Source organism: Pseudophryne corroboree, chromosome 11 (assembly GCF_028390025.1).
Source record: "Pseudophryne corroboree isolate aPseCor3 chromosome 11, aPseCor3.hap2, whole genome shotgun sequence".
Classification (NCBI taxonomy): Eukaryota; Metazoa; Chordata; class Amphibia; order Anura; family Myobatrachidae; genus Pseudophryne; species Pseudophryne corroboree.
The window spans coordinates 45,879,190-45,892,350 of NC_086454.1; the positions used below are offsets into that span (position 1 = coordinate 45,879,190).

Consider the following 13,161-nt stretch of genomic DNA (forward strand, 5'->3'; position numbering starts at 1 on the left):
AAAATGCATAATGACACCCCACACACTTTAACAGGAAAGTGGACAGGAATCCAGTAGTGCGATTTACACTCTTAGGAGTATATTGACTAAAGGTCGATTTTCATTGATTTCAAACTGATGAAATTGATCTGAATCGATGTTGTACTTCCAGGGCAAAAACACACATTTACTAACATTTAAAAATTGATATAAGAAAATCATGTCTTAGTAAATGTGTGTTTCAGTGAAAAACACTTAAAAATTCAAGTAAAATAAGAGGAAAACACAGAAAGCAAAGTGCAATTGACCATAGTGATTTATTGTGTAAAATGTATCTACAAGTGGTACACATCTATACAATTAATTACAATGTTAACTTTATATAGAAAAAAAGCTATTGTTCAGTATCCTACTCTGAGCAGACTGCATACATTTGTACTGTTCACCCAGGAATACTGTACTCAAAACTTCCAGTAAAATACCCAGTACCCAAGAAACTGTTCACAATACTGTGATTTTGTGGCTTAAACAAAAACAACAACAAAAAAGGGCGTAAAATCAGGGAAATGGTTCCAAGAGAAAACATTAGTTAATGAGGGTCTGTAAGAAAAAGTGTCAGATCTGGAAAAGTGTTCTTCAGACTCACTTGATAAAAGCTGGATGGATTGCCCTATGTGAGATGGATTAAAACCGCTTTAAAAGTGATTTATTTACACCAGGATGCAGCAGAAAATGTAATAACAATTATTTTTTCTTCCTGAGCAAGATATCACTGTACGCAACAAAGAACTAATTGTTATGCGGTCAGCAATTATCATTTGCAAAAGCGTCTACGTCTGGCCGCACTGGAGGACAACGCAAGACATTGTGGAACTGTCCTGCGCAAGTTCGTCCAGTCTGGATGGACAAAGGTAAAATCTGCTGCACAGAATGCAGGTTAACTTCTGCCTTTCTTGGACATACCCTTATTATCGGTCGTATCCAGGGCCGTCTTTTCGTATGGGCTCAATGGGCTCTTGCCCAAGGGCCCCAGGAGTATAAGGGTCCTAGGCTGATAGCTGAGGGTCTCCTCTTTCCAGGGGTACCAGATTTTTGAAAATCGGCCCTGGGGAACCGGAGATATCTGACTTGAAAGCAGTGGTCCCCATCCAAGCCTGTTAATTGCTCTTCCCAGCCAGATAGCTTTGATTCTGTCTGACTTAGAGTTTTTCTGAGGATATACTCCAAAAACTGGGAGTCTCCCCTTTCGGTGGACACTGGAAGCTTGTCTCTACTATGTCCAGAACCAGAGATATCAGCCTTCCAGCAGCTGGTCCCTGCTCCAGCTCCACATGCCTAATATGCAGTTTTAGATTTTCATTGGTGGATTGATCTGGCTCCTGAACTCTGATCCCTAAGGGGCCCTACTCACTGGCCGACCCGCCGCCGAGCTGCCCGACGGCGGATACGGCCGACGAGCGACCCGGCGGCGGGGGGGCAGTGACGGGGGGAGTGAAGTTTCTTCACTCCCCCCGTCACGCGGCTGCAATGAAGTGCAGGCAAATATGGACGAGATCATCCATATTGGCCTGCATGCACAGCCGACGGGAGACCAGCGATGAACGAGCGCGGGGCTGCGCATCGTTCATCGCTGGAGTCTCCACACTGAAAGATATGAACGAGTTCTCGTTCATTTCTGAACAAGATCGTTCATATCTTTCAAAAAATCGGCCAGTGTGTAGGGCCTATTAGTCCCCAGAACCTCCTGAAAGGTGGGACTCTCTAGTTTTTTTTTTATCCCATTCAAATCTAAGAAATATATTTTCCGGAACTTGAGATATCTGCAGTCAAGCGAGCTGCCCTCCCATCGGAAAATGATAAATATTAAGCCCACTCCACAATCCACTCCTCCCCTACGTATTCAACACCCCCTACCACCCTGGAAGTCATGTACTATGGCTTCTTCATTCAGCCCAATGCCCCCTTCTACAGTTTAGCCCCATCTGTGCAGTAAAGGAGTAATTATCAAAAATTACTGTTCCAGGTCCTACATGCTGAGCGGAAGATAGAACACCCCCTACCGCCCACGGGACATCAAAGCTGCCGCTGATAGCGCCCCCCCTCCCCTACCGCTGGAGGATGGGTAGGGGGCCCAGTGCATTGCTGTGCCCAGGTGCCTACACTGCTGTTAAGACGGCCCTGGTCGTATCATACACAGGGGCAGATGTATTAAGCCTGGAGTAGTGCTAAAGCAGTGATAAGTGGAAGGTGATAACGCGCCAGCCAATCAGCTCCAATATGTAAATTGACAGGAGCTGATTGGCTGGTGCGTTATCACCATCCGCTTATCACTGCTTGATCACTTCTCCAGGCTTAATACATCTGCCCCATTAGCCTTTAACCAATCTGACACCAGCTCATGCAGACGATAGTTCGGTTCACTATGGACACAAAGGAGCATTTAAAGCCACACAAATAAGATACCTGAAATATAATAAATATTATGAGACATCCATCATCTCTCTGCAGACCATGAAGGTGGATACACACTAGGTGATATGCTCGGCGAGCGACATCTCCTAGTGGCCCCTCCCGGGCCATCCGATGGCGGGCATACACTCTGTGCGATATCACTAATGATATTGCACAGTGACATCATTCCGCGGCCAACCGGAGCATGCAGCTTTGGACGACGAGTCCAAATTGAGCTGCATGCACGGCCGAGACCGAGGGTCGTTAACGACCTGTGGGGCTGTGCATCGCTCGGAGGCGGCATATACACTGAGCGATATAGTAAACATATATCGCTCAGGAGGGTGAAAATGAGCGATAAAGGGGCAGATGTATTAACCTGGAGAAGGGATAAAGAAGTGATAAACCAGTGATAAGTGCAAGGTGATAAACGCACCAGCCAATCATTACGGATTTGAAAAAGAACAGTAAGGATCTGATTGGCTGTTGCATTATCACCTTGCACTTATCACTGCTTTATCCCTTCTTTGGGCCTAATTCTGATCTGATCGCTCGCTAGCTATTTTTTGCAGCGATGCGAACAGATAGACGCCGCCTATAGGGGAGTGTAATTAAGCTTTGCAAGTGTGCGATCACATGTGCAGCCACCCTGTACAAAAACAGCTTGTGCAGTTTTTGAGTAGCTCTACTAAGCCGCTGCGATCTCTTCAGCCTATCGAGCCCGGAATTGACGTCAGACACCCGCAAACGCTTGGACACGCCTGCGTTTTTCCAACCACTCCCAGAAAACGGTCAGTTGCCACACACAAACGCCCTCTTCCTGTCTATCTCTTTGCGAACGGCTGTGCGAATGGTTTCTTCACTAGAACCAGTGCACAACAACTATCCGCTTTGCAACCGTACGGCGCGCCTGCGCATTGCAGTGCATGCGCAGTAGTTACCTGATCGCTGCGCAGCGAAAAACCCTACCGAGCGAACAGATCTGAATTAGGCCCTTTATCCCAATACATCTGCCCCATAGTTCACTATATCGCTAAGCATGTACCCACCTTGAGAGTCACTCAGCAATAAATCTTTCTATTGTTATATCACAAATCTTCAATAATCTGGATTTTTTTATATATTCGTACTTAATTGCTAAGATGTCCTGATAACACAATGAACACTTACAGTGCAGTATGTGAGAACTGTATAACAGAGCTTGTGGAGGCCTATGATAACCAACACATTGAGTACTTCAATGTTAAAGAACTATTACAGAAAAGGTATGCGGATACGGAAAGCACATAAGTCACATCTGCATCTTTGTAATGGGAGTGTTCAGATGGATGAGGGCGCTGGAAACAAAATGGCCGTATTGTGTCTACATGCAAACACAAGATTTCATTTTGCAAGTAATAAATGACTTTCCAGAGGCAGCATTTGGGCGAGCATCTCTGTGTTGGTTGTTAATCAAAGAGCCACTGTCCCCTGAGAGAGAAACACTCTGTATGTTTGGCTTTTGAACGTCCTAGGCCCATCTGGTCCAACAAAGTGCATTCATATACAGAAGTGTCCACATACTGTACACCTATCCTCAAATGGACTATTTGGCGCACCATAGACTTTGCAAACACTTAGCATACTATTAGCGACTTTGTCACTATTAAGACACAAAATTGAGGAGAACGTACATAATCTAGCTACGAAGGCAAACGCGTGACATCGTGACCACATGCGCTCCGAGGGCGTGGCCAGCAGAAGGTGCGGTAAGCACTGTTACTGCACTGATTCTAAATACGGCACTTAAGGGGGTGTGGCCAGCACAGGGTGCAGTAAGCACTGTTACAGCACGGATTCTAAATACGGCACTTAAGGGGGTGTGGTCAGCACAGGGTGCAGTAAGCACTGTTACAGCACTGATTCTAAATACGGCACTTAAGGGGGTGTGGCCAGCACAGGGTGCAGTAAGCACTGTTACAGCACTGATTCTAAATACGGCACTTAAGGGGGTGTGGCCAGCACAGGGTGCAGTAAGCACTGTTACTGCACTGATTCTAAATACGGCACTTACGGGGGCGTGTCCAGCACAGGGTGCAGTAAGCACTGTTACAGCACTGATTCTAAATACGGCACTTAAGGGGGTGTGGTCAGCACAGGGTGCAGTAAGCACTGTTACAGCACTGATTCTAAATACGGCACTTAAGGGGGTGTGGCCAGCACAGGGTGCAGTAAGCACTGTTACAGCACTGATTCTAAATACGGCACTTAAGGGGGTGTGGCCAGCACAGGGTGCAGTAAGCACTGTTACAGCATTGATTCTAAATACGGCACTTAAGGGGGTGTGGTCAGCACAGGGTGCAGTAAGCACTGTTACAGCACTGATTCTAAATACGGCACTTAAGGGGGTGTGGTCAGCACAGGGTGCAGTAAGCACTGTTACAGCACTGATTCTAAATACGGCACTTAAGGGGGTGTGGCCAGCACAGGGTGCAGTAAGCACTGTTACAGCACTGATTCTAAATACGGCACTTAAGGGGGTGTGGTCAGCACAGGGTGCAGTAAGCACTGTTACAGCACTGATTCTAAATACGGCACTTAAGGGAGCGTGGCCAGTTAGCACTGTTACTGCACTGATTCTAAATACGGCACTTACGGGGGCGTGGCCAGCACAGGGTGCAGTAAGCACTGTTACAGCACTGATTCTAAATACGGCACTTACGGGGGTGTGGTCAGCACAGGGTGCAGTAAGCACTGTTACAGCACTGATTCTAAATACGGCACTTACGGGGGCGTGGCCAGCACAGGGTGCAGTAAGCACTGTTACAGCACTGATTCTAAATACGGCACTTAAGGGGGTGTGGCCAGCACAGGGTGCAGTAAGCACTGTTACAGCACTGATTCTAAATACGGCACTTAAGGGGGTGTGGTCAGCACAGGGTGCAGTAAGCACTGTTACAGCACTGATTCTAAATACGGCACTTACGGGGGCGTGGCCAGCACAGGGTGCAGTAAGCACTGTTACAGCACTGATTCTAAATACGGCACTTAAGGGGGTGTGGCCAGCACAGGGTGCAGTAAGCACTGTTACAGCACTGATTCTAAATACGGCACTTAAGGGGGTGTGGCCAGCACAGGGTGCAGTAAGCACTGTTACAGCACTGATTCTAAATACGGCACTTAAGGGGGTGTGGTCAGCACAGGGTGCAGTAAGCACTGTTACAGCACTGATTCTAAATACGGCACTTAAGGGGGTGTGGCCAGCACAGGGTGCAGTAAGCACTGTTACAGCACTGATTCTAAATACGGCACTTAAGGGGGTGTGGTCAGCACAGGGTGCAGTAAGCACTGTTACAGCACTGATTCTAAATACGGCACTTAAGGGAGCGTGGCCAGTTAGCACTGTTACTGCACTGATTCTAAATACGGCACTTACGGGGGCGTGGCCAGCACAGGGTGCAGTAAGCACTGTTACAGCACTGATTCTAAATACGGCACTTAAGGGGGTGTGGCCAGCACAGGGTGCAGTAAGCACTGTTACAGCACTGATTCTAAATACGGCACTTAAGGGGGTGTGGCCAGCACAGGGTGCAGTAAGCACTGTTACTGCACTGATTCTAAATACGGCACTTACGGGGGTGTGGTCAGCACAGGGTGCAGTAAGCACTGTTACAGCACTGATTCTAAATACGGCACTTACGGGGGCGTGTCCAGCACAGGGTGCAGTAAGCACTGTTACAGCACTGATTCTAAATACGGCACTTAAGGGGGTGTGGCCAGCACAGGGTGCAGTAAGCACTGTTACAGCACTGATTCTAAATACGGCACTTAAGGGGGTGTGGCCAGCACAGGGTGCAGTAAGCACTGTTACTGCACTGATTCTAAATACGGCACTTACGGGGGTGTGGTCAGCACAGGGTGCAGTAAGCACTGTTACAGCACTGATTCTAAATACGGCACTTAAGGGGGTGTGGTCAGCACAGGGTGCAGTAAGCACTGTTACAGCACTGATTCTAAATACGGCACTTAAGGGGGTGTGGCCAGCACAGGGTGCAGTAAGCACTGTTACAGCACTGATTCTAAATACGGCACTTAAGGGGGTGTGGTCAGCACAGGGTGCAGTAAGCACTGTTACAGCACTGATTCTAAATACGGCACTTAAGGGAGCGTGGCCAGTTAGCACTGTTACTGCACTGATTCTAAATACGGCACTTACGGGGGCGTGTCCAGCACAGGGTGCAGTAAGCACTGTTACAGCACTGATTCTAAATACGGCACTTAAGGGGGTGTGGCCAGCACAGGGTGCAGTAAGCACTGTTACAGCACTGATTCTAAATACGGCACTTAAGGGGGTGTGGCCAGCACAGGGTGCAGTAAGCACTGTTACAGCACTGATTCTAAATACGGCACTTGAGGGGGTGTGGCCAGCACAGGGTGCAGTAAGCACTGTTACAGCACTGATTCTAAATACGGCACTTGAGGGGGTGTGGTCAGCACAGGGTGCAGTAAGCACTGTTACAGCACTGATTCTAAATACGGCACTTACGGGGGCGTGTCCAGCACAGGGTGCAGTAAGCACTGTTACAGCACTGATTCTAAATACGGCACTTAAGGGGGTGTGGCCAGCACAGGGTGCAGTAAGCACTGTTACAGCACTGATTCTAAATACGGCACTTACGGGGGCGTGTCCAGCACAGGGTGCAGTAAGCACTGTTACAGCACTGATTCTAAATACGGCACTTAAGGGGGTGTGGCCAGCACAGGGTGCAGTAAGCACTGTTACAGCACTGATTCTAAATACGGCACTTACGGGGGCGTGTCCAGCACAGGGTGCAGTAAGCACTGTTACAGCACTGATTCTAAATACGGCACTTAAGGGGGTGTGGCCAGCACAGGGTGCAGTAAGCACTGTTACAGCACTGATTCTAAATACGGCACTTAAGGGGGTGTGGTCAGCACAGGGTGCAGTAAGCACTGTTACAGCACTGATTCTAAATACGGCACTTAAGGGGGTGTGGCCAGCACAGGGTGCAGTAAGCACTGTTACAGCACTGATTCTAAACACGGCACTTAAGGGGGTGTGGCCAGCACAGGGTGCAGTAAGCACTGTTACAGCACTGATTCTAAATACGGCACTTAAGGGGGTGTGGCCAGCACAGGGTGCAGTAAAGCACTGTTACAGCACTGGTTCTAAATACGGCACTTGAGGGGGTGTGGCCAGCACAGGGTGCAGTAAGCACTGTTACAGCACTGATTCTAAATACGGCACTTAAGGGGGTGTGGTCAGCACAGGGTGCAGTAAGCACTGTTACAGCACTGATTCTAAATACGGCACTTGAGGGTGTGTGGCCAGCACAGGGTGCAGTAAGCACTGTTACAGCACTGATTCTAAATACGGCACTTAAGGGGGTGTGGCCAGCACAGGGTGCAGTAAGCACTGTTACAGCACTGATTCTAAATACGGCACTTGAGGGGGTGTGGCCAGCACAGGGTGCAGTAAGCACTGTTACAGCACTGATTCTAAATACGGCACTTGAGGGGGTGTGGCCAGCACAGGGTGCAGTAAGCACTGTTACAGCACTGATTCTAAATACGGCACTTAAGGGGGTGTGGCCAGCACAGGGTGCAGTAAGCACTGTTACAGCACTGATTCTAAATACGGCACTTAAGGGGGTGTGGCCAGCACAGGGTGCAGTAAGCACTGTTACAGCACTGATTCTAAATACGGCACTTGAGGGGGTGTGGCCAGCACAGGGTGCAGTAAGCACTGTTACAGCACTGATTCTAAATACGGCACTTAAGGGGGTGTGGCCAGCACAGGGTGCAGTAAGCACTGTTACAGCACTGATTCTAAATACGGCACTTAAGGGGGTGTGGCCAGCACAGGGTGCAGTAAGCACTGTTACAGCACTGATTCTAAATACGGCACTTAAGGGGGTGTGGTCAGCACAGGGTGCAGTAAGCACTGTTACAGCACTGATTCTAAATACGGCACTTAAGGGGGTGTGGTCAGCACAGGGTGCAGTAAGCACTGTTACAGCACTGATTCTAAATACGGCACTTAAGGGGGTATGGTCAGCACAGGGTGCAGTAAGCACTGTTACAGCACTGATTCTAAATACGGCACTTAAGGGGGTGTGGTCAGCACAGGGTGCAGTAAGCACTGTTACAGCACTGATTCTAAATACGGCACTTAAGGGGGTGTGGCCAGCACAGGGTGCAGTAAGCACTGTTACAGCACTGATTCTAAATACGGCACTTAAGGGGGTGTGGCCAGCACAGGGTGCAGTAAGCACTGTTACAGCACTGATTCTAAATACGGCACTTAAGGGGGTGTGGCCAGCACAGGGTGCAGTAAGCACTGTTACAGCACTGATTCTAAATACGGCACTTAAGGGGGTGTGGTCAGCACAGGGTGCAGTAAGCACTGTTACAGCACTGATTCTAAATACGGCACTTAAGGGGGTGTGGTCAGCACAGGGTGCAGTAAGCACTGTTACAGCACTGATTCTAAATACGGCACTTAAGGGGGTGTGGTCAGCACAGGGTGCAGTAAGCACTGTTACAGCACTGATTCTAAATACGGCACTTAAGGGGGTGTGGTCAGCACAGGGTGCAGTAAGCACTGTTACAGCACTGATTCTAAATACGGCACTTAAGGGGGTGTGGTCAGCACAGGGTGCAGTAAGCACTGTTACAGCACTGATTCTAAATACGGCACTTAAGGGGGTGTGGTCAGCACAGGGTGCAGTAAGCACTGTTACAGCACTGATTCTAAATACGGCACTTAAGGGGGTGTGGTCAGCACAGGGTGCAGTAAGCACTGTTACAGCACTGATTCTAAATACGGCACTTAAGGGGGTGTGGTCAGCACAGGGTGCAGTAAGCACTGTTACAGCACTGATTCTAAATACGGCACTTAAGGGGGTATGGTCAGCACAGGGTGCAGTAAGCACTGTTACAGCACTGATTCTAAATACGGCACTTAAGGGGGTATGGTCAGCACAGGGTGCAGTAAGCACTGTTACAGCACTGATTCTAAATACGGCACTTAAGGGGGTGTGGTCAGCACAGGGTGCAGTAAGCACTGTTACAGCACTGATTCTAAATACGGCACTTAAGGGGGTGTGGTCAGCACAGGGTGCAGTAAGCACTGTTACAGCACTGATTCTAAATACGGCACTTAAGGGGGTGTGGTCAGCACAGGGTGCAGTAAGCACTGTTACAGCACTGATTCTAAATACGGCACTTAAGGGGGTGTGGTCAGCACAGGGTGCAGTAAGCACTGTTACAGCACTGATTCTAAATACGGCACTTGAGGGGGTGTGGCCAGCACAGGGTGCAGTAAGCACTGTTACAGCACTGATTCTAAATACGGCACTTAAGGGGGTATGGTCAGCACAGGGTGCAGTAAGCACTGTTGCGGCACTGATTCTAAATACAATACTTGGTACACTCAGTGAAGTAAGGTGCAAAATTTGGATAAAAGTACTCAAGCATGGGGCTTGGATGCCCATGGCAGAGCCTCTAAATCACGCCAGAGTCTGGCACCATAAAGAATAGGTGTATGAGGACACATCTATAAGCACAGTAACTCATGGCATTAAGCACACAAATCATGGGCTGGATGTAGTGAAGGCTGAGTTGGCTGTAGGTGCGGGTTCCCGGCTGAACTCAGCAGCAATCATGAACAAGGCAAAACCATGCTTTGTATATGGGGATCCGGTTTCTAGGTCGACAGTAACTAGGTCGACACTATCTAGTTTGACCGCTATTGGTCGACAGGGTTTCTAGGTCATGTTCTAGGTCGACAGATCAAAAGGTCGGCATGAGTTTTTTACAAATTTTGTTTCTTTTTTTTTAACCTTTTCGTACTTAACGGTCCACGTGGACTACGATGGGAATGGTAACCTGTGCCGAGTGCAGCGAGGCACCTTGCCCGAAGCTCGCGAGCCATGCGAGGGGACACGGTGTACTAATTGGGGTTCCCGGTCACTCTACGAAGAAAATGACAACAAAAAAACATTAAAAACTCATGTCGACCTTTTGACCAGTCGACCTAAACCATGTCGACCTAGTTACTGTCGACCTAGATACTGTCGACCTAGTTATTATCTACCTTCCATACCACACCCTTGTAAACGATTGCCGCTTTAAAAACACATCTTGAGTTCAGCAGAGAACCCGCACCTCCGGACAGCTCGGACGTCATTACGTCCGGCCCCATAACTCTATACGTACAAACGAAAAAGAAACAATGTTTGTTTATCGTCACTGAGCCCTGAATAAACAGCATGTAAATCACATCACAGTATACAGTATACCACTGACAATTTCTGGAAATGTATCGCCAGTGTATAATTTCCACATATTTATTTCCATTGATAGCAGGAAACAATAGCTCTAGCCATACATCTGTCTCACGTTTGGAGCTTTTGTATATAGATAATTTAACATACATTCTCAGATAAAAGACCGGCTATATGAATGATGAACATTGGGATAGTCTCTAACCTGAGGATACACACAGAACCATAGAGTGTCCGGCTCCACATCCGATCAGCTTCACTGTATTGGAGTGGGGAATGCAGACCGCTGTGGGAGTGGGTACATTGTCTTCAGAGCCAGTGCCGCACATCCCGTGCTCGTTCCACCCCCAGGAATATACAGTGTTGCCTAAAGAAAATGGAAACAATGAGTGCAACTTCAGTATCTTCCCGGCTAACAAGCTGGTGGACACTTTATCCTGAGAGTCAAATACACAAGAGGCGGACACAAGTTTTCATTTTTATGGTATGTAGGCGCTCCCCTATGAGGCTACACAGCAGGCTGGAAGAGAGCAGAGGGGTACACTGAGGTATGATACTTCTAGGGGTATATTCAATTGAAGTCGAAAGCTGCTATCGAAAAAACGGCAGTTTTCGACTTTTTTAGGTCGGAAGGGGTTCCAACCTATTCAATCTAACCCCAAATTATTCGACAAGTCGAGGAATTCGACTTGTCGAAAAGCACGTGGATTGGCGGAATAGCTGCCGATCCACGTGCTTGTTTTCGAGCATCTCAATTCGACTTTAAAAAAAGTTGAAGTGAGAGGAGTGACCTGAGACCGGGAGAGCCGCGGGCAGACGGAGAGCAGCGCCGGTGGATGTCACAGCCGCCGCTCACAGCAGCGTCCACCCAGCTCCAGCAAGTGAGACCTCGCTTGCTGGAGCCGGGTGGACGCTGCCGTGAGCGGCGGCTGTGATGCGGGGACGGGGAGAGGCAGAGAGACGGCGCGGGGGGGGATAGCCGCGGGCAGACGGGGAGAGCAGCGCTACAGCACCGGCTATATAGCCGCTGCTGTAGCGCTGCTCTCCCCCGTCTGCCCGCGGCTTTCCCCTGTCTCAGCTCCCGCATCTCAATTCAACTTTTTTAAAAGTCGAATTGAGATGACATTGAATAGCCCAGGTCGGATCCATTCCGACAAATGAATGTCGGAATGGATCCGACTTCAATTGAATATACCCCCTAGAGTGTTTCTGGAGCAATACAGCAATGTCCTTTTTTACTGCTGATTGTGCCAATAGACCCAGGCGACTCGGCTGCACAAAATCTGCATCTTATTCGCATAATTAAAACAACTAGAGGGAACAAAACGACAATGCTAGCTTGCACTGATCAATGGCGTGCACGACATTTGTACATATTGCCGGGTTGGTGACACTGCTGGTGACGCGGCAGGGGCGGCACTGGGAGTTCACATGATCTCCCAGCGCTGCCCTTCCATACACTGTGAACGAGAGCCGTGTCGCATCGACACGGCTTCCGTTTACACTGCACAGCCTACAGGGTTGAACTCGTGTTCAACCTGCTAAGCTACCCGGGTAGAATTCCCATATCACTTGATCCAGGTTTTTGCAGAGGAAGCCGTTTCCACTAGCAAAAAATAAGAATTTACTTACCGATAATTCTATTTCTCATAGTCCGTAGTGGATGCTGGGGACTCCGAAAGGACCATGGGGAATAGCGGCTCCGCAGGAGACTGGGCACAAAAGTAAAAGCTTTAAGACTACCTGGTGTGCACTGGCTCCTCCCCCTATGACCCTCCTCCAAGCCTCAGGATACTGTGCCCGGACGAGCGTACACAATAAGGAAGGATTTTGAATCCCGGGTAAGACTCATACCAGCCACACCAATCACACCGTACAACTTGTGATCTGAACCCAGTTAACAGCATGATAACAGAGGAGCCTCTGAAAAGATGGCTCACAACAATAATAACCCGATTTTTTGTAACAATAACTATGTACAAGTATTGCAGACAATCCGCACTTGGGATGGGCGCCCAGCATCCACTACGGACTATGAGAAATAGAATTATCGGTAAGTAAATTCTTATTTTGTCTGACGTCCTAGTGGATGCTGGGGACTCCGAAAGGACCATGGGGATTATACCAAAGCTCCCAAACGGGCGGGAGAGTGCGGATGACTCTGCAGCACCGAATGAGAGAACTCCAGGTCCTCCTCAGCCAGGGTATCAAATTTGTAGAATTTAGCAAACGTGTTTGCCCCTGACCAAGTAGCTGCTCGGCAAAGTTGTAAAGCCGAGACCCCTCGGGCAGCCGCCCAAGATGAGCCCACTTTCCGTGTGGAATGGGCTTTTACAGATTTTGGCTGTGGCAGGCCTGCCACAGAATGTGCAAGCTGAATTGTACTACAAATCCAACGAGCAATAGTCAGCTTAGAAGCAGGAGCACCCAGCTTGTTGGGTGC

At 48.8% G+C, this 13,161-nt stretch overlaps 1 protein-coding gene across 1 annotated transcript in view; it reads right to left on the reverse strand.

The window, feature by feature from the left end:
- Positions 1 to 281: 281 nt before the first annotated feature.
- SERGEF (secretion regulating guanine nucleotide exchange factor) overlaps positions 282 to 13,161 on the reverse strand; it is a 271,874-nt gene continuing 258,994 nt past the window's right edge. Inside the window, exons 11-12 of the mRNA XM_063944109.1 lie at positions 10,924 to 11,085; positions 282 to 649 (exon numbers count right to left, since the gene is read on the reverse strand). Of these exons, the coding sequence (XP_063800179.1) occupies positions 504 to 649; positions 10,924 to 11,085 (308 nt within the window). The 3' untranslated portion in view covers positions 282 to 503. The remainder of the gene's footprint in view (positions 650 to 10,923; positions 11,086 to 13,161) is intronic.